Consider the following 25,879-nt stretch of genomic DNA (forward strand, 5'->3'; position numbering starts at 1 on the left):
GAGGATTCAGAGAGGAGCCATGAGCATGATTAAAAGGATTAGAAAACATGCCTTTGAACAAGACTCAAAGAGCTCAAGCTATTTAACTTAAAGAGAAGGTTTGGGGGTGACTTGATCAGTCTGTAAGTACTGATATGGGGAACAAATATTTGACAGTGGGCTCTGCAAGCTAGCAAAGAAAGGTATAACACGATCCAAAGGCTGGAAGTTGAAGCAAGAAATTCAGACTGCAAATAAGGTGAAGATTTTTAACAGTGAGAGGAGTTACCCATTGGAACAATTTACCAAGGTGGAGTCCCCATCACAAAACAATTTTTAAATCAAGATTGGATGTTTTTCTAAAAGCTCTAGGAATTATGTTGGGGACGTTCTCTGGCTTTTGCTATACAGGAAGGCAGATGGGATGATCACAGTGGTCCTTTCTGGCCTTGGAATCTATGAATCAATATTATTCGGGTAGCTGCTGCATACACTTGCACTAACCCACCAGGGCAGCTCTGTAATGACAACTCGATACTCTGTTCTCTGCTTACATCCACAGACCCACTTATCTTCGTGCCGAGGGCTCTCTCTAATAAAGTGTGATCAACATTTGTACAACACTGCATTTTGTCATTGCATCATGCATCATGCATAAGAGTAAAACTCAAGTAATCAGCACCAAAATATTTTTAAAGGACCCTTGTGAGAGAGAGAGAGAGAATGAGAAAGAAACAGACAGACACCTACAAATTTTAAAATTTTTATTCAACAATTTACATCACTTATTGTCTGTCAATGTATTTGATCTACATAATTTTCTGTTTTCTTCCTGATAAAGTGGTAAATTTGGGTAACTTTTGAAGACCAGTTGGTGCAATATAGAATAAATGAAATTAAGGTAACTTTTTAAAAAACATTTAAAGTGTGGAGTACGACATCTTCAGTAAAGATCTATTCTGCCATTGCAGCTCATGGACAGTATCTATCCTTACATTCCATGACACCACTCTGTAACATACAAGGCTGCAACAGCCTGCACTAGATACAGCTACAGCAGGTATTTACGTATTACACTAAATGCTCTAGCCACCCCTCCCACAATCTGGAAAATGTCTACGTCTGTAAATGGGTACACAATATTTTAGCCTATTTCAAATTATTGGGAAGGGGACAAGAAAACAACTACCTTTAACATTGTGTGTGGTAGGACACAGCTACCCCACCAGTAACAGAGAGGGGCTATCCCTCTCAGACAGGAAGAGGTAATTCAGCTCCTGAGCAGATAAGACACAGGATCTGCTGTGATTTTAAAATACATACCAGGAAACTGAAGAGAAATGAGAACTATTGGCAGATATACGAGCGCAGGCAGTTATCCATGCAAGACACCGCCTTCTGTGCTCCTGCAGTTCTGCCATGAGAGACCACGTGTATGAGCCCAACTTTCTGGGTCTGTAGTATGCAGTTGAGTCTCAAAGTGCCATTAACACTGAAATAGTCAGGAGGGATTGTGGTTTTATTTTCTCCTAAGTAAACATGTTGAGAGCCTCCAAGCCACTTGGTGCCCGAGCCACTGAAGGCAGTAAGTACACGTGTGACGGATAGAAAAGCAGCCCTGTTCTGTACGGAAAAAGCTCCTGTAAAATAATACGAATTTCAGCCCCAGCTAAGGGAGCACATGGAAGAAAGCTGTTTGCCATAAGTCTCTAACATGAAATCCAGCCACTCCTACACAGCAAGGACCTGGGCTAGATCACAAAAAAGGTTTTCAAGGATGGTTCAGTCAAACCAACTTAGTGCAGCCACACATCTGCAAAAACAAGAGTAAAGACACAGGGCAAAAATCTTGGCTTGCTGGAGATTAAAGGGATTTTTGCCATCAGCTTCAACGTGGCCAATACGTCACCCATTTAATGCACGCATACTGCTGCAATTAAAACAGCTGAGCGTGTCTCTTGCCTTGCACTATGGGCAAAGACTAAATGGGGTTTTTTAAGCTGTTTTCCCTCTACACCGTTTACAATTAGTCCACCCCACACTTGTCTAAGCAAATGGGTTCTCTGTTAAACTAGTGTCAAGGTAACATCCCATAATCAGGGCTGTCCTTTCAAATGGGATTGAAAAGCAGCGAGTGTAAACTGATCAGCCTTCCCACTCACTGCAACTTCTCAGCTAGTCTGGAGGTAACACCTCCAGTCACGTCCTTAACAACAGAAAGGACACAGTCACTCAATGATATCAAGGGATATACCCAGAAAACTGACACCACACCCTTCTCCCTCTTATTTAAATCTCTAAATTAGGCTTTTAAAACAAACACCAAACACCTCAGGCTACTAAAAGCAGTACCAGTTTTCTGTTAGTTGACTGACAGCACAAAACTGCCATCTTATGTCACACCCTCAGATGGTAAAGCTAACGTATGCAATGACAGCACAGGAATGCAAACAAGGACAGATAAGTCACTTCTGGTAATGAGACACAAATTAAACTTTCAAAACATGTGCATAGCTTTATTCATCTGCTTAGGACTAACCTTTTCATGGAGCTTCAGTGAAACCCGAGTGTGCAAAATGCATTTCTAAAAAGTAATGCAAGCAAGCTTTCACATTTACAGTGGCAGAAATACAGAGAGGCTTAAAACAGAAAAAAAAACACTTTAGGGAGACTGAATCTAGAGAGATGCAGAAATGAAAAAAAACAATAATTGCACAGTTTAATAGTCTGAGTCAATGGTTGCAAACAAGCATTTTTTTTTTAAAAGCAAGGTGCATTTTCTTTTTTCCTTTACAAAATTCAAGAGGGAGGGGGGAAACAGGAGGAAAATCCAGCCCAGTAAATGGAATTTTCAGCCTCTGCAGAAAACCTGAATTCCAGAGTGAAGCTGATTCCAGACCTTCCACAGTTCTGTAGACAAAGCATTACGCCACCTTCTTTTGCTAATAGGGGGAGAACAGCAAGCCAGGTTTCCTTTAAACACACACAAATATGATTCACGTTCAGATAGGAAAGGTGCCATATCATAGGATTTGAGTTTTTCCCGCAAGCCTGTAAAACAGCCACTATTCAGAGTCAATTTAAGATTATGCCCTCATTTTGACAGCTGATCCAGCTGGTTACTGAGAACTATAGCCAATCCCAGACTGCAGAAGGGTGAGTTCGTTATGCCATACAAGGGGGTGAGAAGTCCAGAATTACCAATGCAAAGCTCCACAACAACTGACTGGTGAGTTTGACTATTTGAATTTTTTTTAAAATTAAACAGGCATGCAAGGCACGTTATATTAAAAAAAAAAAAGCAAACACCAGTCAACAAAAAAAACCACAGTGCTGACAAGCTAATGATGGCAGAAAACTCTGCTCTATATTTACCTACCATATTGCAGTTTGACTTATGTTTCAGAAGCATGATCACATACAATTTCAGACCTCTCAATTCTTCCCTCACCCTACAAAAATATTTCTACCCCCTTTAAAAAAAGTTTTCTACACACAGAAAGATCAAGTAAATTTGTTCCTCCAGCAATCTCTCACTTAACGGCATGCAAGCTCTCCCGTCGAACAGGAGAGCATGGCTCGTGAGTGATCTGGCTGAGAACTACAAAGGTGAATAGCTCTGGTACTTCTATGCCAAATGAGCCAGTGCCATTATACCAGAGATGCTCCCCTTCTCGCTAACCTGTATGCCTTCATTTATTTGTAATCATTCACATTTTTGTTCTGTAGCTAAACAAAGCAGAGAGACCAGTCTCAAGGGCTCTCTGCACTAGTGGAACATGGAAAAAGACAGCTAACCTCAGATGCCAGCTGGGCTCCCCCATCAGCCTGAGAGCAGCGGGAGAAGACACCAGGGAAAATTAAGCGTGTTTCACAACTTTGGGAAAGCAGAATCCTTGCCATAAATTTCACATTGAGATTAAGCATTAAAAAGATTATTTTCAGAGATCAATATTTTCCTTCCAAAGATCGACATGGCTAAAAAACAGAATATATAACAACTCGGACAGAATATGCTTCAGCTAGATTTCTTTGACCTAGGGTTATTTTTAGCTGCATTCCCTGTTCCAGCCAAAAAGGAAGAGAAAGTGCCATCTCAGGCATTTGCACCACCTTTCCAATAGCAGCCTGAGGGAGGGATGATACACAGTGTTCTTTGAAGTTACGTTTTCTTTTGCTTGAATTGCATAGTAATTCTCATAGGTGGTTCAGCACCAAAATCAGTTACGCTCATCTTCCAAACCGTTATTTCAGTTTCTAGGTTACCTTCAGAATTAGTGGCTGTGTTACAGGAGGGGGTCAAATCGTCCTTAGAAGAACTATATGGTCATGTAAAAAAGTGCATCACATTCTTGATTTTCAGAGTTACTGATAGCAGCAGTAGCATTAATCCAAGACGTGAACAATTGTAGATTCATTCCTAAATGCAAAACTTAATGAAATGTCTTCAAGGTCACAAGAAAGTCCTTCTCAAAAGGATAAATGAAAATTTGACTAACAGACCCAAAAGGGATAAAACCAAACTAAAGAGGCATATTCTTATTTACATATTACAACAAACATTCTTGTTAAAATACTGAATCTTTATAACACCTAAGCAAAAAAATATGTATTTTAGGAATAAAGCAGAACCTCCTAAAGCAGTAGCCATTTTTTGGGAATCCTTATTTAGCACCTGAGGAGACTGTGCGGGAAGCAGACCGTTTTTAAGAAAAACTACAAGTTTGACATTTGCTGAACATTCATATGTTCGCAGTGTATAATTTTCATACCACAGAAAGAAAGAAATGGTTTTTTTTTAAAAAAAAGAAGCTACTAAACCCATTAATAAGGCTGTAGAAAAGGGATACTGCTATGTTACAAAATGGCTTTAGAACCCTGGACACACGTGAAGTTTTCTGATTAACAGTCAATGATAAATACAACTCCGTATCCCCCAATGAATGCGAAGCTATGACTTCTGTTCCTTTAATGAGGCTTCCATTTCACAACAGCAAGCCAACGCTCCTAGCTGTGATTCACTGCAGAATTGTTACACTCCGAACACAAGGTCACTCGCAATGCACTGCAGAGTTGCAATACAACATTCCTGCGCTGCCTCAGACATCCACTAGTCTCTCATGTCATGGTGCTAAGTTACACAACTTTGAGGACTTTAGGCGGGCTATAAGGAAGCCAGCTTTACCCTGGGTGGTGTAATACAAATTGGGCACATTTCTGAAACTGTGTAATGCAGTGTGTTTGTAGAGGAGCCGGAGATCTTCCAATCCCTTGCATCCGTCCAGATTCATGGTTCTCAACTGCTTTCACTTTTTTCCATGGGTAGGCATACTTCCATTAACCCTATGGTGCCAAAAGCCAGGATTTCTATCCACTCACCCACCATTCCCTGCTTCAGCCACGTCACACTTGGTTTAGCAAAGATCTTGCAACCAGCAAGCGAATCTTGCCTTGTGCACCAGAAAAACTCTTGTAGCAGCTTGAATCATATTTAGCCTTGCTCTCTCCTCTCCTAACCCCGCTCACCTCCTCCTTTGTACACAGCCTCGATAATGAAAACGAATACTAAATACATACAAAACCATCCGAGTGATAGGATTACTGAAAGCACCAGACACTGGAGCAAGTTCTTGAAAACGCTATTATCAGAAAGAGCAAGACCTTAACACACAGAGACACTATTAGCCACGTACAAGTTGTCCTGCAATAATTATGCATGTAACAACTTTCTGCCATGCTACCATCAAGAAATGTTTCTACCACCACCACCACCTGTTAGCAGCTGTTTATGAGGAAGGTGTATTTGCATCAAAATCATGGTCTTTGAAAGGAGTGGTAGAAAAACAATAATTGCCTATGAAAGTTAGAGAGGACAATTTCCATCTCTCTGAAGTTATTTTATCAAAGCAGAAAGTGATTTTGTTTTTGATTGTAATGGCCTGCTCTTTCCAGACCCCTCCCCCAGCCATTGAGTACACAAGAGTTACAAATTTAACACCAAAATGGCTTTTCCATATTGAAAAGAAGTTTTCAGCAATTAAAGAAGGCAAACAGTCAGATTTATGGTTCACAATGGGTTAGTGACAAGAACTCTGCCTGGCCTTGCCAAAACCAGAAGCCATCTACACTACACAGGTAGTTCTCAAAGGTGAATGCCAGATCTGCCAGGCGACTGGCTTTTGCAGCTATAATGAGGGTCCCCAAATGACTGAGCTGGGATTTTTTTTTTTCCTTAAATCAAATAGAAATCAAAAACTTGAGATTAACCGCAGCCCTGTCAGTCTGATGGGATACCAAATAAGGAGAGCAGAGAGACCAATGCTGTCTCAATGAAAGGACAGCAATCTCCATCACGGGCGGGGGGAGGGGGGAGCACAGGGCAACTGTTAAGCCATTCCTTGGAGTGGACAAAAACACACCTCAGTCCACCAAAGAGAAACAGCCATGTATTTATTTTGGTACACATTCAGGTTTCATTTCTGCAAGATACATTACAGCTAATACCCCAACGAAACCTGCCACTAGAGGGATGAAGAAAGGAGAGAGGTGGGGGGGTTCAGATTTTAGTCAGGAGAAAGGAAGAGGAGACGTACACCCCCACCCCCTCCTGTGCAGGAATAGTCAAATAAATATAAAACTTCACTTGGTAGGGGAAATGGAGGGGAGGGGGAGAGAAGAGTAGGTTGACTCATAGGGCCTACATTCAAAAGAGAAAGTTAAAAGAAGCCTTTAACCTGAATTAGTATCTTCACTGCTATTAAAAAAATAGATCATGATTTCGTTCTTAGTGCCACTTTTGAATCCTACACTTATTTTAGGCTTTTGTTTTAAACTTATTTTACTCAGTGTAATAAAAACAAATGGCACAAAATAAATACAAAGTTCGTTCTCCAAACATGAATAAAATGCTTGCACACACATTCATTCAATTCCTAGTCTGTGTGTCCCACCTCCCTTCACCCCCCCCCCCACACACACCATGTTCAGTCCCCAGAATGGGAGAAGGTGGCACCTTTTCCAGGTTGTATTTGGTTTATGCTACAGTACTAATACTCTGAGTCCAAGGAAAATTCAAGAGACCTATCAGTAAACAATAGCATTGTTTGAATGGGCTGAGTTAGTCACAGATGAATTTGTTTTTATAAATTTACACAAAAATAATCAGAAAACAGATTAACTCTTAAGATTTTTTTTTAATAAGTGCTCAGTAAAGAATTGTGTGAGGACTTAAGGAGAAAGACTGCAGACACAGAGAGGGTTAAGTGTTACAAAACAGCACAAAGGAAGTTTATTCCATGGTCCTGCCTGTCCCTAGGCAATAAAATGTATCCAACCTGTTGCCCAGAAATACTGCCTTTGTTAGCAAGCTGGAACTACAGGGCTCCCAGAAACAGAATTTCTTAACTGCTTAAAGCCAATGGTACAACCAATGGAGCTTTCGAGTGGAGGAAGCAGACGGTGAAATATTTTAAGAGACGAGATACTCAAAAACACAAATGGAGAGAACTGTAGAAGGTGTTTCTGCATCAAATACCAACGGCCCGAGGGAAGGGGCAAGGCAGTGGTGTGAGAAAAGCAGGGGGAACAAACATTTAGAGATTATTTTATTCAGTTTCTTTTGAGAACTTATTTCATTATTTGAAAGATGCACTGGATTGGCTAAAGTGAGTTTCCTCAATACTCAGCAAGACTAAGACACATTTCTAAACTCTAAGGGTCAGATTCCATTTAGAAGATATTGCTGTTCCGCAAAAGCAGATGTTGGGGGGCACAGCTTTATACCCCGTGCAAGCAAAACAGGGGTTTTTTAAATATATGGAATCCAGCCCTTAAGGCGGCAAGTGATTACACAAGGCAAATAAATATACAGCGGAACTTTAAAGCCTGTAAAACAAACTAGAGACTTTGCTATTGACTGGAAACATTTAAAAAAAACCCAAACATTTTTCACCTCACTCTTTTAAGTTATATTTTCCAGTTTGTTCAACACTTTAAAGCTCAAGAATGCATCAGTTCTCTTTCACAGAGGAACCAACAGCAATTCCAACTTTTGGCAAGCAGTCAGGAGACTTAACAGAATTAAACAATAGGAGCGTGGGAGGACTAGATGCAGGGCACATCTGTAAACACATTGTACATTTGAAAGTTACAAACACCTGTAAAGGTGATACAGTTTATAGGTGAAATAGAATCATTCCGCAACTGGCCAACCGCAAGTTTCTGAACCTGGACTGATACAGTAAGTTATTTGTTACTATATATATATATATTATGTCATATATATATACAGTGTATTAATACATAAAATGGAGTAGGCAATCCATCGTTATATTTTTAAAACTAAGCATGGCAGAAAGCGAACAATCTTAAAAAGGTACAGGAAAAATTAAAGTTTCTTTGTCCCACTATGAACCTGAGAGCTTCATTCAGGAACAACCTCAATAAAAGCATGAAACAATTAAAAAAAAAAAGACACGCATGCTACATACCTAATTATTTTCTTTTTAAAAAGAGTAGATACATCTAAGCACAAAGAGTAGGCAAAAGTAATGGGGTTACTTCCTTCCCCTAATGCCCCATGGGATCCAGTCTGATTTTACCAGATGCTAACTCCTGTCAACCTAAATGCCCAAATATTTTAGCCAGCACTCAGCTGTGAACATACAAGAATATTTAAGAGTTGTACATGTACGGAATTTGGACAGGCCAGAAAACTTGTTTTGTTTCACTAATGATTAACTGATCAGTCTTACATTGGACCCCAGGAATTTTGCACCTTAAAAAACGAACTAAAAAACAAACAAACAAAACAAACAAACAAACCCACCATCACCAACACATTTTTAACATGCTACACACGCTGCAGCGCACAGTATGGATCGCACAGTTGGAGCCTGCACTCTCTTCCGCCTTCTCTGCTATTGCTGGAAAGCTGTCCTTGGTTTTGATGATTTTTAAATTTTCATTCCTACCCCCCCCACCCCATTTTGCTCTTGTAATAAAATATATTTTAATAGAGATATAATGAGAAGCAGCAAAAGAGCTCAGAAATACACAGACTGCATTAAAATATAAAAAGAATATTTCCAATGGCCGGGACAGCATTCCCTCACCCATTGCTTTCAGGGACAAATGGGAAAGGGTTATGATTCCCATAGGTTTTTTCTCTTTTTTTCCTTTTTCCTTTTTTTTTTTCTTCTTCTTTTTTTAAAAACTTATTTCTAAAGAGAAAAAAATACTTGAAGGGTGAAAGTTAGCAGAACACAAACAATTTCTCTTCAGGTTTTCAGTGAAAACAGGAAAAAAAGCACATTTAGTGTTAAGAGACAGACAGAGCAAATATGAAGCACCTACAGTTGATAGCAGGAGATAGATAGATATATATATCTATGTATATATATATATATTTTTTTGCTCCCAGTGATACAATGGCATAAAAGTGTGGGAACAGGGTTTTTTTTCCATATTAAATGCCTAAACCAATTGCTTGTTTTGCATGTTGTCTTTTAAAATGACACTCGTGAAAGAGCTCTTCAGTTGTAATAGTCCAAAGTGTAACCGGAGTTTTGTCAACTCTGTAAAACCAACGTGTATCCCAGAACTGTAGAATTACCATCTTCCCCCCAGAAGAACGATGCTTTAAGACAATTTTCTCAGCACCTGATGGGCTGTTTTACTCCTGGCAAGACATGCAGATTATATTCTCTGGAAAAAAGGAAACCCTGCAAACTTCAAGGTGTTTCTCCAGCATTCGCACAGGGTTCAAAGTAAAACAAAATAAAACAAAAAGGAGGGGAAGGGGAGATGAAGGATGGTGAAACATCCCGATTTCCCTGTGATTAGTGTATCACTACAGTCACAGAACAAGAAACAGAAACCTTGTAAAGTGGAAATGCCTCTCCAACCGTCACTGTTGCCCATGTTGATGACAGCAGGAACTTTAGAACCAGGCTTGTGAATTGAGTCTGTACTCATTAATCATTTGCATTTGCTCTTTAAACAAAAACAAAACTAAAAAACCTATTCAGTACCGGAGATTAAATAATCATGTGTGAAGTCTGCTGAAATAAATTTTCAGATTCCTTAAGAAGTCTAATTACTTTCAGTCGCCATTTTTTAAATAACTATATATAATTTGTATATATTATCCTGTGATTCTAGTTATGGTTCCTCTGCTGCACTGAAGATTTAGGAGCATAAAAGCCTTTTGTCCCCTGTGAACAGCATCACGCTGCAGAAAGGTTATAACAGGCAGTCTTGTCCTGCTACCTTCATTGATCTGGACATTCCATGGCTTCATCATAAGTGATTATCCTTTTGGGATCTGAAAAGAAAAATTAAACTCAGCTTTAAACAAACTGCATTCAGGTTCTGAAGCAGAAAATATTCATGAGCAGGAGACCCGCAAACCAGCAAAACACTTAACTAATTGTTAAAAAACCTCCTTTTTTCTCCCTGAACTGCCACAATTTAAAAGGCAGTTTCCTCTTTGCTGACAGGTCAGTGATCTACTTCCTCTATACAAAAGAGCTGGGCAGCGTTCCAGTGGACTCCCAGCAACAGCACCCCCGGCCAATGTATTCAAGAGCCTAACTGACTCCACACAGATGAGTGCTCGCTCCCAACATTAGATCAATGCAGTAACACAGCAAAAGTACAAAGGTCTTTGTGACGAAGTGGGACTTCTTAATGTTTCCTCAGAATACTGTAGGGGTGCCTCAGTTTCCCCATGGCATTTCTTAAGTCTCTAGGGGGTGGGATAAGGGGGTGTAATATTGCAGAGCAAAGGGCCAGTGTACATAAATGGCCGACACTCTGTCTCCTGGCAACTGATGGCCTGGGCCCTTCCCCCCTGCAAGGTGAGAGCTAAACAGTTGGAGAACAAAGGAATCTGGTGACCTCCTGGCTCGGGAAAGGAACAAAGCCCAGAGAAGGAGGGGCTGAAGAGTGAGGAAGTTGGGGGCTCGCTAGGGACATGGAGTGAAGTGCAGACGTGGTTGTCTGGCTCACTGCCCCCCAAAATGGACCCGGCTGAGGGATCCTGTTCTCTGCACCTGCAAGCTCTGATAAACCTGTTTTACTGGCTGGCTGAGAGTCCCGTCTGACTGTGGAGTTGGGGGGTAGGACCCTCTGGCTTCCCCAGGACCCTGCCTGGGCGGACTCGCTGTGGGAAGGGCACAGAGGGGCAGAGGAGGCTGAATGCTCCAAGGTCAGACCCAGGAAGGTGGAAGCTGTGTGAGCGGTGTGTCCTGAAGACAGTCTGCTCCCAGAAAGGAGACTTCCCCAGAGTCCTGCCTGGCTTCGTAGGGAGCAGTTCCATAACATCGCCCGGGGACTCCGTGACAGTCTTCATTTAGCGTTTTCCCCACAAGTGAAAAGAAACTTCATTTCACAGCTGAAATCTGGACACCCAGGAAAGTTTAAAGGTTGATATTTGGGTGAAGTCTGACACCAGCAATTACAGGAGTTATCAGACCTAGCCTGACTTTTGTCTTTTTACATTTCGTGATGGGGCTTTTACAGTCCTCACGGCCACCACTTCTGAGCACCCGCATCTTCAGCTAGTGTCACGGGGAGCCGACAACGGTCAGCACCTTTAGAAGCCAAGCCCCAGACATCTCACCCACTCCCTGCCTTTGCTCAGGATACTGCTTAACCATGCTCAGCTCTTAAGTGGTCTTGGTTTAATGTAACAGCTCATTGTTACTCATGTCACTGTTTCATTTTTTAGAATTCTTACCTTGCTTTTGCAAATTCCAAACAGATTCCATTTCTGTGAAGGCAAAAGAGAGAGAGAGTGAGTGTTCTGCAGCACTACGGTACAGTTAGTGAAGCTTCCGGACATGCTTTCATTTTCAGGCTTAGCACTATACTAGAACTGTTGCAACAGAGGGGAATTAGGCCTGAATGATATGGTTGTAAGAGGCCTAGAAGCAGCTGCAATGCAGCCTCAGAAGTTAGAGGCCCAACTTTGCATCAGAAACGAGATGTGTCACTTGCCACTTTCCAGGCTTACAAATCACGACCCAACTCAAAATTTACTAGACTGACTGGAACACCCCTTAGCAGCAACTATTACAACCTCAGTAGCTTGAAGTTCTGATTTTTACGAGTAGACAGTTACAGCATGTGAAATTATAACTGCCAGAGAAAGTGTCTCCTGGTTCACAGCACAGACCTGCTGAAGCATGGCATACGAAATGGTATTTGACTCAGATCACCATGAAACCAGTAAGAAGCATTTCCGCAAACATATTAGAGAACGAGGACTTGTCTACACTTGAAATGCTACAGCTGCACCATGCAGACACTGCCTCCCGTCTATGTACGAAACCGATCTCCCTGAGAGGCTGTAGCTGGGTGGATGGAAGAACTCTTCTGTTGACCTAGCACTGTCTATTTTGGGGGTTAGGTTGGCTTACCTATGCCACTCAGGGGTGTTGCTTTTTCCACACCTCTAAACAATGTAGTTAAGATGCCTTCATTTTCTAGTGCAGACCAGGCCTGAGTCACAAAAGTATGCACAGAAACACCAAAGAGATTACCAAACTACTTGCTCAACATACAGCTTTCGTTATAAAAGCATCCTGGAGCCAATTTAAACAAATGCTCACTAAAAGAAAGCACATTTTCTATTTATCTAACCCCAGCAAAGACATACAGTGACGGTGCTTTTAAATGAGTCTCTCCTACACAAATTCACATGCAGGGTACCAAAAGCAAGAAACACAAAATGTGACTTCTGTAAGGAAGGCAAACTATATTTCATAACAGATCTTGAGTCCTCTTGAAAAGAAACAGGGTTATTCATTTAACTGGTCTTTATTGTATGGCTTAAAATATTTAAGGAGGTTTATTTGTGTCTTAATATTGGAAATGTGGCTGTTATTACTTGTGGGGAAGGAGCAGATATGCTGCAAAATAAAATTAATCAGCTTTAAGAATTCTTTTCCGAGAGCGAAGCTAGTAACCGCTAAGCGGGACGTGGATGGGAAGTGGGTAGGAACGGAGAATACTATTACTAAGGATGGGAGTGGGGCCCACAAACACTGGAACTAGGCAATAAGGAAATTAGGCAGCATGGAAGGGGGGAAAAATACCTACAAAATTAATGGATTTAACCTGGTACATGCCAAATGCCACCTCAATCGTTTGTACAGTTGTTTCCCCACCTGTGTTTTGTTTGCTTATATGGCAAGCTCTGTGGGCCAGAAGTTGCGTATCGATACATGCAGTGAGAACTCGATAATATTTAGGCCTTTTGTAACAAAGCCAGCCACAAAATTTTACTAGGCCTGTTATTTTCATGTCCTCATAACAACAACAATACTCTGCGCTCATCAGATGACACAAAGTGCTTTACACAACATTAACTAAGCCTCACAACCGCCTGAGAGAGGTCGGTGCCATAAGTGACCACTATTCATCAACGCAATGCAGCCTTCTAGGAGGTGAAATGAAGCATCTATCGGAAGTGCAAAGTGGCATTACACTTGCCCATTTAAAATGACAAGGTGCATCCGTCATTTCTTAGCTGCTAAAGAACATCACCATTATGGACAGTCTTGTCCAATGGGGTGGGAAAGGAAAAAGGAAAAGACAACTGGAAACCACGACCCCTCTTGCTAGCTATATAACAATTAAGTTACTATCAAATATTGTAATGATTCAAATCAGTTACATCAGAAGAGGAGGAGGAGGAGTTCAAACCCCTTACACCACCACTCTTTCCTGAAAAGAAAACAAACAAACAGGAAAAGTTCTTGGCTTCTGTGCTTTTCATTTGGACAGGAGCGTGAAAGCTATACTACAACTGAGCATGTCCGACACTGGAAGACAGACTCATACAGGACTAAATGAGAAAGATTACAAACATCGGACAACTTTTTGCCTAAGGCCTGGTCTTCACTACAGAGTTTGGTCGACACAAGGTAGCTTTGTCAACCTAACTATGTAAGTGACTACACCACAATTTCGCTCCCGCCAACGTAGCTGCTGCGTGCCACTGACTTAGCTCCCCCTCCACAAGCAGCCCAGAGTCAAGGTCAATATAGCGTCAGTGCAAACACAGACTCACTGGCTTTCAGAAGCATCCCACAATGTCTCACGCTGATGGTACAATCAGTGCAAGAGCTCCTGGTGAGGACACACATCGCCAACACATGGAGTGGAGCATGGACAAGCAAAAGCCATTTAATTACTGCAGCGGCTGGATGTCAGCATAAGGTAGGTTGATGTAATTCTGTGATACAGACATGCCCTAAGAGAAAAGAATGTAAGAAGGAACGCAGCTTGCTTAAGCTATCATAGAATCATAGAATATCAGGGTTGGAAGGGACCCCAGAAGGTCAACTAGTCCAACCCCCTGCTCAAAGCAGGACCAATTCCCAGTTAAATCATCCCAGCCAGGGCTTTGTCAAGCCTGACCTTAAAAACCTTTAAGGAAGGAGATTCTACCACCTCCCTAGGTAACGCATTCCAGTGTTTCACCACCCTCTTAGTGAAAAAGTTTTTCCTAATATCCAATCTAAACCTCCCCCACTGCAACTTGAGACCATTACTCCTCGTTCTGTCATCTGCTACCATTGAGAACAGTCTAGAGCCATCCTCTTTGGAACCCCCTTTCAGGTAGTTGAAAGCAGCTATCAAATCCCCCCTCATTCTTCTCTTCTGCAGGCTAAACAATCCAGCTCCCTCAGCCTCTCCTCATAACTCATGTGTTCCAGTCCCCTAATCATTTTTGTTGCCCTTTGCTGGACTCTCTCCAATTTATCCACATCCTTCTTGAAGTGTGGGGCCCAAAACTGGACACAGTACTCCAGAAGAGGCCTCACCAATGTCGAATAGAGGGGGACGATCACGTCCCTCGATCTGCTCTCTATGCCCCTACTTATACATCCCAAAATGCCATTGGCCTTCTTGGCAACAAGGGCACACTGCTGACTCATATCCAGCTTCTCGTCCACTGTCACCCCTAGGTCCTTTTCCGCAGAACTGCTGCCTAGCCATTCGGTCCCTAGTCTGTAGCTGTGCATTGGGTTCTTCCGTCCTAAGTGCAGGACCCTGCACTTATCCTTATTGAACCTCATCAGATTTCTTTTGGCCCAATCCTCCAATTTGTCTAGGTCTTTCTGTATCCTATCCCTCCCCTCCAGCGTATCTACCACTCCTCCCAGTTTAGTATCATCCGCAAATTTGCTGAGAGTGCAATCCACACCATCCTCCAGATCATTTATGAAGATATTGAACAAAACCGGCCCCAGGACCGACCCTTGGGGCACTCCACTTGATACCGGCTGCCAACTAGACATGGAGCCATTGATCACTACCCGTTGAGCCCGACAATCTAGCCAGCTTTCTACCCACCTTGTAGTGCATTCATCCAGCCCATACTTCCTTAACTTGCTGACAAGAATACTGTGGGAGACCGTGTCAAAAGCTTTGCTAAAGTCAAGAAACAATACATCCACTGCTTTCCCTTCATCCACAGAACCAGTAATCTCATCATAAAAGGCAATTAGATTAGTCAGGCATGACCTTCCCTTGGTGAATCCATGCTGGCTGTTCCTGATCACTTTCCTCTCATGCAAGTGCTTCAGGATTGATTCTTTGAGGACCTGCTCCATGATTTTTCCAGGGACTGAAGTGAGGCTGACTGGCCTGTAGTTCCCAGGATCCTCCTTCTTCCCTTTTTTAAAGATTGGCACTACATTAGCCTTTTTCCAGTCATCCGGGACTTCCCCGGTTCGCCACGAGTTTTCAAAGATAATGGCCAATGGCTCTGCAATCACAGCCGCCAATTCCTTCAGCACTCTCGGATGCAACTCGTCCGGCCCCATGGACTTGTGCACGTCCAGCTTTTCTAAATAGTCCCTAACCACCTCTATCTCCACAGAGGGCTGGCCATCTCTTCCCCATTTTGTGATGCCCAGCGCAGCAGTCTGGGAGCTGACCTTGTTAGTGAAAACAGAGGCAAAAAAAGCATTGAGTACATTAGCTTTTTCCACATCCTCTGTCACTAGGTTGCTTCCCTCATTCAGTAAGGGGCCCACACATTCCTTGGCTTTCTTCTTGTTGCCAACATACCTGAAGAAACCCTTCTTGTTACTCTTGACATCTCTGGCTAGCTGCAGCTCCAGGTGCGATTTGGCCCTTCTGATAACATTCCTACATGCCCGAGCAATATTTTTATACTCTTCCCTGGTCATATGTCCAACCTTCCACTTCTTGTAAGCTTCTTTTTTATGTTTAAGATCCGCTAGGATTTCACCATTAAGCCAAGCTGGTCGCCTGCCATATTTACTATTCTTTCGACTCATTGGGATGGTTTGTCCCTGTAACCTCAACAGGGATTCCTTGAAATACAGCCAGCTCTCCTGGACTCCTTTCCCCTTCAAGTTAGTCCCCCAGGGGATCCTGGCCATCCGTTCCCTGAGGGAGTCGAAGTCTGCTTTCCTGAAGTCCAGGGTCTGTATCCTGCTGCTTACCTTTCTTCCCTGCGTCAGGATCCTGAACTCAACCAACTCATGGTCACTGCCTCCCAGATTCCCATCCACTTTTGCTTCCCCCACTAATTCTACCCGGTTTGTGAGCAGCAGGTCAAGAAAAGCGCCCCCCCAGTTGGCTCCTCTAGCACTTGCGCCAGGAAATTGTCCCCTACGCTTTCCAAAAACTTCCTGGATTGTCTATGCACCGCTGTATTGCTCTCCCAGCAGATATCAGGAAAATTAAAGTCACCCATGAGAATCAGGGCTTGCGATCTAGTAGCTTCCGTGAGCTGCCGGAAGAAAGCCTCATCTACCTCATCCCCCTGGTCCGGTGGTCTATAGCAGACTCCCACCACTACATCACTCTTGTTGCACACACTTCTAAACTTAATCCAGAGACACTCAGGTTTTTCTGCAGTTTTGTACCGGAGCTCTGAGCAGTCATACTGCTCCCTTACATACAGTGCTACTCCCCCACCTTTTCTGCCCTGCCTGTCCTTCCTGAACAGTTTATAACCATCCATGACAGTACTCCAGTCATGTGAGTCGCCACTCACTATGTCTCCACTGCTGCAGTGTTTCAGTGCACAGCCCTTCTACAGCAAGGGGAGGGGTTCTCCTGTCACTGGGAGTAGGCCACCTCCCTGAAAGCTAGGTTGATGGAAGTACTCTTCTGTCAACCTACACAACTGTCTAAACAAGGGGTTAAATTGGCTTAACAGTCTCGCAAGGATGTGGATTTTTCACATCCCTGAGAGACACAGCTGTGCCGATGTAACTTGGGGTAGATTAGCCTTTAGCCTCCAAATGTGATCTTCCTTTTTCTCCCAAGGAGGACAGGTAGAACGGAAGTGGGCGATTAGAGCAAAGCGTCCTGTAATTCCTGGCTATCTTGAAGCATTGGTTATCAAAGCATACAGTCTGACAAATCCTGAAGAATGAACATAATTTATGAGATCACCACATTAGTCTAAGAGAGACTGCCATAAACCTGGAATTAACTATTCTGATAAGGAAGGGGTTTAAATGCTAAATAAGAACAAATACCTCTCCTCTAACTGACCTGTAACATTGAAATGCAGTCACCCCATACTATCTGAACATTCTGTTTACCTGCTGAAACACTGTTTCATGAAGGAAAAATACTTCTCTCCCCATTGCAACAAGAGAGCCAATTACAACACAGAACTAATGAGCTTAATACTTCCATCAATCTTAATGTTGGATTCTTTGTTCAATACGCTTTTCCTAGAATGAACCTGTTCGAGTTTTCCCCACAGTTCTGGATTATCTCAGTGCCTCACTCATTGGCTCTTCATATCTGGCAGCTCAACAAATTGACCTCTGCAGAAAACCCCTTTAAATTCATCAGGACAATAACCACGGGGTGAAGGACAGAGAAAAAGTAAAGTTGTATAATTTGGAACGATTAGTAGAAGCCTGTTTAGAATTGTAGGCTAAGTCCCTTTGATCTAGCAGCTGATTTCCCAGCTTTCCATTCTCTCTGTTTTGGGATCAGTTTTTATGTACTGATGCTGGTGAAGCATCTGGTCTCTGGAAGTTTAAGATGCTCCTAGCCCCCCTCTTTTTTCAGACACAATAATATGAGCTGATGAGCTGCAACGTCTCTGTGCTCCCCACAGGATTTACAGCAGTGACACAGCTCCACGACGATCCTTTTATTTCCACACTCGCCTTTCCCTAGAGGAGGCTTCCGTAACCCCCAGAAATACAACGGAGAATTTAACCAGGAATTGAATAACCCATTCCTTAAAAGTGGGAGGAGCCCCCCCTCCCCCCACTCTAAACAAAGATACGTAGTAAGTTCCTGCTCCAGGAACTCAACTCAAAGACTGCAAAGCTTCAAGAATCGGTGAAGTGTGTAAGGGGGGAGAAAGATGCTGGATTTTCAGGAACAATGACAAGTGAAACGGTGCATCTTCTCCCCAGAGACCCACAAACCCAGAAAGATTTCACTAGCAAACCCTTCCAGGAGAATAGGGATGAGATTCAATGGGTCCAGACCCCTTCCCATGAGGTCTCCCAAACCCTAGGCTCTCCAGATCCCTGCTCTATGAAGCTCTTAAATTCCACTGGACCAGGGCTCAGCTCTGAAAGGCAGGAGCTCCATCTTCCTGGTGACCTCAGGAGATGTCTGGGACAGGGCATTCCAGCAGTGTCCAGTCATACAGCTCAAGATTATGGAATTACTACTTACCTAGGAAATCGGGAATCCTGTTATCGAAGGCCTCAATCCTACAATTGGACCTATATGGAGATACCTGCACGGAGCCCTATGGATTTCAATGGAGTTCCCAAGTCCCACACATATGGCTCTGGCAATACGAGAGGGGCCTAACCTAATGGCGGACTGAAGCCTGGATGTGATTCTATATGACAAATTCAAAAGTCAGATTCAAGACTCACTGAATTTGTCATATATAAAGATGGATACTTAACTTCCATAAAATCTCTCCCTCCAGAAAACCTGCCAGTGGCCAACAGGTTACATATTTCAGTAGTGCTGTGGGCTAGATGTTTATTTCAATTTACTACGTTAACTGTAAATATCCTGCTCAAAACAGAAAACTAGAAAGGAAGCTAGGGAGAGGGAGGCTTTTAATACCAGCTTCCCCGCGGTGGTCTCATGTGTGTCCCTACTTACTGGTCGGAGGGATTTATACTACGTTCTGGTTGTGTCTAGGAAACAATGCAGAAGGCTAAAACTGTGTGGATCTTCAGTAACTTTGTACCACAGTTCTAGCTACTAATTAATGGATCCTGATCAACAGGAAAAACACAGACAACAGGGGAAGGGGAGACTCAGAATTTTCTTACATTCAGGACCCACAAAAACATAAAAAGTGTCAAACTGAGACCTAACAGAAGGAAAACTCTTCTCTTTTTTCAGAGGCAAAAGACAAAACACTGAATTCACAGCTCTTGTTTTGTGTGACCCAGTTCACAATTCCAGTGAAAGCCACTAGTGGCCGGCCCACACTGCTGTGCTCTATTTCCCAGACCGCTCTTGTTTCTTCCTGGAGTGCAGCAGAGAAGCCAAGAAAGAAGCAAGCAGGAGCACTGGGAAGAACCCAAGGGCAGGAAAGAACAGTAGATATAACTAACTTTCTCTCCCCACCTCATCTGGGGTCTTCACTATTTTGTAATGAGACCTAAATCCTTCTTCCCTTAGCTAACAATATCCTTACTACATAGCATCCCCCCCACCCCCCAAAAAACCACAACTCATCATATATAGAGATCCCTGAAATGCAGCCACCTCTGACCTGGAACATGGCAGCTGTTTTAAACACAGACTACAATACATGACCGTTTAGGATATGAAATAAGTTTTTAAAAAGGGAGCATTTAAGCAATCGGAAAGCAGTTACCTCAGCCACCGTATAGCTGGGACAAATATACCGTACTCTTGTTTAAAAAACAAGGCACCACCAGAATTGATAAAGACCAGTTTAATCTCAACAAAGAGGTGACACTTCAATAGCCCCTAATGCATTGCCATGCCTGGGTCAGTGCTGATCCCGAGGGAAGTGAAGCCCCCTGCATAGTCAACCACTCTTCCTGCAGGTCTGGGGTTTATTCAGACTCCCATTCAAAATGACCGTCCAATCTCCACCCATGTAGCAACCAGGCCCAATATTTAGCTAGTAAGATCTCATTTAGCACATAGTTCATTCCTTTTACAGTACTGCAGTACACAGAGGAGACGTAGGAGTTGTCAGCAAAGAGACAGGTTGTTTAGCTCACCCAGAAGTTATGGGTTTGTTACAGAAATTACTAGTTGAAATTCTAGGACCAGTGCTATGCAGGAGGTCAGACTAGGTGATCATAATAGTCCCTTTTGGCCTTAAAAATCAATGGAAGCCTGGAGGCAAAGCAGGGAGAAAGACATATGAAACTAACTTTCAAAGCATCCAAAAAAGAAAAAAAAAGTGCACAAGTACTGCCAGACCCTCAGCATGTTTCCAGTGCCTGACACCCATGCGCCCAGCAAACTTACGAGGGCAAAAGCACACTGGGTACATGTGAATGAGTACAAACATTCCACTCCAAGAATTACCATATCCAGCAATAGACAGCACAGCAAAGCGAACCCTGTCCGGAAAGACAACACTGTCCGGTGCCTAGAGCACAGGACTAGGACTCAAGTGCTATTCCCAGCCGCCTCTGTGATTGTACTGCTGTGTGCCTCAGTTTCCCCCTGCCCCATCACTAAAAGGACAGCAACATCTTTCAATGGGAAGCTGAGAGTGTTACTCACGTTTTGTAAAGCACTTTCAACTCGTGGATGGAACATACATGTACAGAAAGTATCATCAGAACCATCCTGTGTTTTAGCTTGCAAAGACTCAACTATGAGAGTCACCAGATTAAGATGGAGGACAGATCTGAGAAGCGAACCATCAACACCTCTCTCTTGCCAGGTTGATTATTTGCTTTTGAGGAGAGAGCAATTCCCCCCCCTTCCCTTCCCCCCACCCCCAAAATCCAAACACACTAACTGTTCAGTCTGCACAAATCTCCCCCCAAACTACAACAGCAAGAACAAAAGCCAGGCTTTCAGCATCTCATCACTGGGAGATAGTCAGACAAATCATTCTGTGTTACTGAATAGGAACATGGCAGCTATTTATCAGGGACGCTGGGAAACTGCACAAGACAAACCGTGGCAGAATCATGGGGAACTTACCATTATTTTGCTGTTCTTAAAACGTTAAGACATTTTATTAGAGCTGTTTGCATCAGTGCTCTGGTCTGACTGTAGGCCAACACAACACAAGCAGAGAATGGTGCCGGTATTTTCATCCACACATGCAGATCACCGATACAGCCCGTGTCCTGTAACTGGATGTGGGCAGACAGACCCTTGCACTGGTGTGGAGCTCACCAATTTCAATTGGGCTCTGCCTGGTCACCCACCAGGATTTGATGGCAATATCATGGCCTTAACAAGTAATTACTTTCTGCAGCTGTCTGTCAGGATGAGCAGTATGTCTCATACCACTGATCCATAAAATGACACTTCAGAAAATATGCTCCAGATCACACTGGAATCCTTTCAGAACAAATGCCAACATACAGATGAACCAGGAAGCAGGAAAATGGGAAGACACTCTAATTTGGACTTTGGTTTCCACTCCCCAAACCATGAAAGGCATCTAATGAGTACTGACTTGTAAATGCAAGCTCAGGTTCCTCCCAGCAACCCATGTCACATGATTCGTATGGCACTGATTACAAGAGCCATCCACCCATTATCTTCTAGGCTGAAGCCAAGATGTCGTCTGGAAATTGGTATAGGAAAAGGCAGGTTGAGAAATCAAGAAGGGACCTGAGAAGGACATTGGGGCAGAGAACTCCAGCTCACCACAAACACATCCCAGAATCATAATATGACCAGAGTTACTACTCTGGATGGGCCAAAATAGAAAAAGCGTGTGTACAGGTGTGGGCGGAGGGGATGGTCGGCAAAGGAAAGGGAAGAGCTGCACAATTAGTTTAGAAGTGCTTTCATTCCCATTGTTTATTTCTGCCATTGACAATGATTAGCTCCATCATAGAACAGGGGAGGGGAATGTTCATCATCTCCACTGTAGCTAGTACTGTTCAGGTGGAGACTGTCTTGCCCAGCTGACCGAAGAAGGGAAGAGATCTAAAGAACAGTGGTAACAGAATGGCTACTTCGTTTCTTTAAAAAATAAATTTAAACTGAGCAAAAAGAAAATAAAAATCCAAGTTTGCAACTGTTGCAGAAATCTCCAGACATGGCAGGATTAGGCTTGTCTGGAACTTTACTTCCCAATGTCCCTGATTTTCTCTGAAAAGCTGGCCGAGATTCAAGACTCAACAGGTGCAAGGAACACTCAATTCTAAAGCTCTGCTTCATGACTAAAAGAAACCCTGAAAGTGTAGATAAAAATAAATTGACAGACACTAGGTTGTTATTCCCAGTGAGAATACTAGAGCATAAAGGGTTAAGAAATTACACTGACCCGGGATAATTTTTGAGTTGCTTAACAACAAACAAAGCCACCAAGATTTCTAAGCTTCACCTGAACGAATTGTGAAGACCTTGGAGAGGTAATTTTGCACTCTGCAATAGGTCATAATGCATTAAATTTCCACTTAAGCCATGAAAGAAATCTTGTCCCCCACTTCTGAGCAGCTATCATTCAGCTCTCCCCCGAAAGGAATACTTCATGTAAGGCTGCCTGGAGCACCCTTTTTTTTTTTTTTTTTTTTTTTGAAGGGGAGGGGGTGTTGGTGAGAAGAGGTAGCAAAAAATAAAATAAAAGGGAATTGCCCAAAAGGTAGATAAGCAACAGCAAGCCAAGGGAGCATCTAGCTAACTGAACTGCAGAGCGGTCAAGAAGAGGCAGAGAGCTTGTGAACATCCAGAAACTTCTGAGCCAAACAAGAATGAGGGGTAATTTTAGTCATTTTATTCTATTGGCTCCTGGCTGTAAATATCCATGCCACGTATCAGACACCTAGCTCTTTTTTTAAGAGCAACCCCTGAAGTGTTGTTGGAGACAGACAGCCTTAAAACAAGAGGAACAGACCAGGTAAACCAGTGGGTCCATTGCTGAGCTTTCACCCCCTTCAACATCAGGAAGTTTTGGAAGATCTACTTACCGTACATGAGTCTGACACAAACATGCACCAAAGGTAAAACAGCTGTAACTATTACTTCTACCAAATCTCACACACTTACCCACATGAACAGAGAAATGAGCACCTTTAACATAGCTTGAATGAATAAATCAAGTAACTGCTAGAGTATTTTAAAAACAAACATTCTTATTCTGCTATGGCCATCAAAGACGGAGCAAGAAGGCCGTTCTTAAAATCAAGGGATGCAACCTTTACAGGATTGGATTTTCCCAAACCAATTAAGAGAGAGACCCATTAGGAAACAAGTTGAACCATTACCTTTAGTGTGATATACAATAGCAGCCCTCAGGTCAAAAGAACCCCAGCTATCTTTCCTTTCTAGGCCTCTCTGGTACCTCTGATCTTTGGCGGAGGCTAACAAATTGTTCGTAGGAGAAGCCAAGGGATTCTCTAGTTCATAGTCCTTTGAAAGGAACACTAAAGCACCTTGGCTACTGGTGTCTGCCATTTGCAGGTCACCTATGTGATGTGGTTCCAAAGACAAGACTCCAATCTCACTAGCAGTCCCAGGCTTTATAATACCACTAAGTATTTGAGGGCTAGTCCGTTTTTCCAGCTCATAAGCCTTAGGAAACACAGGTTGTTCAGTTCCTGAGGGAATGATTTCAGCACCCTGTGAAACCAAAGTGGCAGGATATTCCCCTTGAAATGTCACTTCCATTATTTTATTATCCGTTGATTTCCCCAGAACAGTCTCAGGCCCAGCACTGGGCTCATTTATAAATGATAAACCCCACTGGTTCTGGAAGATATCCCCCAGGTTCTGCTGATTTGTCTGAGATGGCAGATCCACCTGTGCTGTGCCCAAAAGCACAGATTGCATATTTGAAGGGTAGATAAAAAGGCTAGACTTCTTTTGTTCAGTGGCTGGTGAAGCTGCACTTATGTCCTGGTGTACTGACTCAGGAGAGGCTGATGGTACAGTACTGGCAGCCGTTGTGAGCAGTGGCTGGCTCCCTGGGGAATATACATTCCCATCAGTCCCTGCTAAAATGGGCCCATTTGAAAAGCTAGCAGAAGTAACAGACTTCATAGCAGACATGGGGACTTGGGACAGTCGACTCGGCATTTGGGCCTGTATTTCTCCAGTAGATGAAGACGACGACGATGAAGACAGAGAAGATGGGTTTTGAGCTGCTTTGTTGAGGTTTTCTTTAACTTTGCTTGCATAACTTATTTTAGGAACTATTTTAGCACTGCTGTTGTCCACTGGAAAAACTGGGGGTGGTTTAAACAGGGTCCACGAGTCCTCTTTTGATGCAGCCGCTGATGCATGCTTCCCCTTGGGCCGGTCATCAAACTTTTTGCTGCTAATCCCAGGTTTGGCATCAGAGTTTTTTCGTTGCACCTCCCCAACCCCAGTTTTCCCACGGCCTGCTCCTCCAGCCCCAGCTTCATACTTCCAAACAGGCTTAGTATTGTCAACTCTGTTTCCCTTTTGTTCACTATAGTCAGTCTTGAAACTCTCAAGTTCCTGTTTTAAGGATGGGGTATTGACCTCCTGTTGCATTATTTTGTCCTGCACCAGATTCAAGTTCTCACAACCCTTGGCACTGTTACGCCTGCCTTTCCGTTTCTTAGGTGTGGTATATCCACTCTCAGACCCACTGCCATCGTTATCTGCCCCTTTGCCTACATAACCATTAGTGATATAACCAGAACTATTTGTTACAACACCATTTGGAATAGATACTGCCTCTGGTTTGTCTGAGGATTGATTTTCTCTAAGTTTATTCTCATAAATTTTTTCATTCTTTTTGTCCATACTGTTTTTCTGAATGAAGTTCTTGGGTTTGATTCCAGCTTTCCCAAAGGTGCTGACCTTAACAGTCTGCTTTGGGTTTACATTAGTGTCTACAAGTTGCTGGCTGCCATTTGGTACCCTGGAAGATGGGTTGGTGGTTTCATCAGCACACAGGCCCTTTAATGATACTTCTCTTTCTCCTGCGTTACCATTTAGCTCTCCATAGCCTAAAACAGGCAAAAAACAACAAAAAGACAAGAATTAAAAAGTGAAATGTTAAACTTCTGATTGAAAAAAAAACGCTATAATTAAACCCCTAAGCATAACCAGCTTTTTAAAAAAAAAAGAGTAAAAAGTGTCCACTCTTTGATATATGAAAGCAGGTCCTTACCACTTAATGTCAAAGTAAAGGGTATGGTCTCACCTCAATGATGGGAGTTAAGCACATAAAGCCCACTAAAAGGAAACACTTCTCTATGGACTCTAACATGCAATAGAGCATTTAGCAGGCCTCTTAGCTCTTATTTTTTAAAATAATATATCCCTTTGCATACAGAAAGCAATCAGGCTATTCACAATGCTGAAGAGAACTGCAATGTTATTGTGGATTTTCATATGGTTTGATTCCGATAAGTTTAAGAATGCTTAGGACACTGCTACACAAGCTACTTCAGAGTCCCTGTTGATCAACAGGACTTCATCCAATTCAGCCACTGATTACATTTCCACCTTGTCATTGTTTCTCAAATGCTGTTTTTTGCGCCCAGGACAGTTAGAGACAAATAGCCCTAACTCTCACTTCATCCTCTCCTTAAGTACCACCTGTGATCTACATTTTCCAGTGCTCATCAGCTTTGGAAATGCTTTTAGAAAATTTCCCTTTGTAATGTTACCTCACTCCATTTCAGAATAGTGTTAGAAGCAATAGGAGGCCCACCACTTCCCTGCTCGAGTTATTAGCTTTAAAAAGATA

The 25,879-nt window shown here is 42.8% G+C and overlaps 1 protein-coding gene across 1 annotated transcript in view; it reads right to left on the minus strand.

Annotated features, from left to right (window-relative positions):
• Positions 1 to 728: 728 nt before the first annotated feature.
• The window catches only part of NUFIP2 (nuclear FMR1 interacting protein 2), a 31,936-nt gene continuing 6,785 nt past the window's right edge, over positions 729 to 25,879 (minus strand). The window contains exons 2-4 of the mRNA XM_084650760.1: positions 23,421 to 25,133; positions 11,720 to 11,752; positions 729 to 10,303 (exon numbers count right to left, since the gene is read on the minus strand). Coding sequence (XP_084506886.1) covers positions 10,251 to 10,303; positions 11,720 to 11,752; positions 23,421 to 25,133 — 1,799 coding nt within the window. The 3' untranslated portion in view covers positions 729 to 10,250. The remainder of the gene's footprint in view (positions 10,304 to 11,719; positions 11,753 to 23,420; positions 25,134 to 25,879) is intronic.

This window comes from Lepidochelys olivacea (genome assembly GCF_965140295.1).
Source record: "Lepidochelys olivacea isolate rLepOli2 genome assembly, chromosome: 17".
NCBI lineage: Eukaryota > Metazoa > Chordata > Testudines > Cheloniidae > Lepidochelys > Lepidochelys olivacea.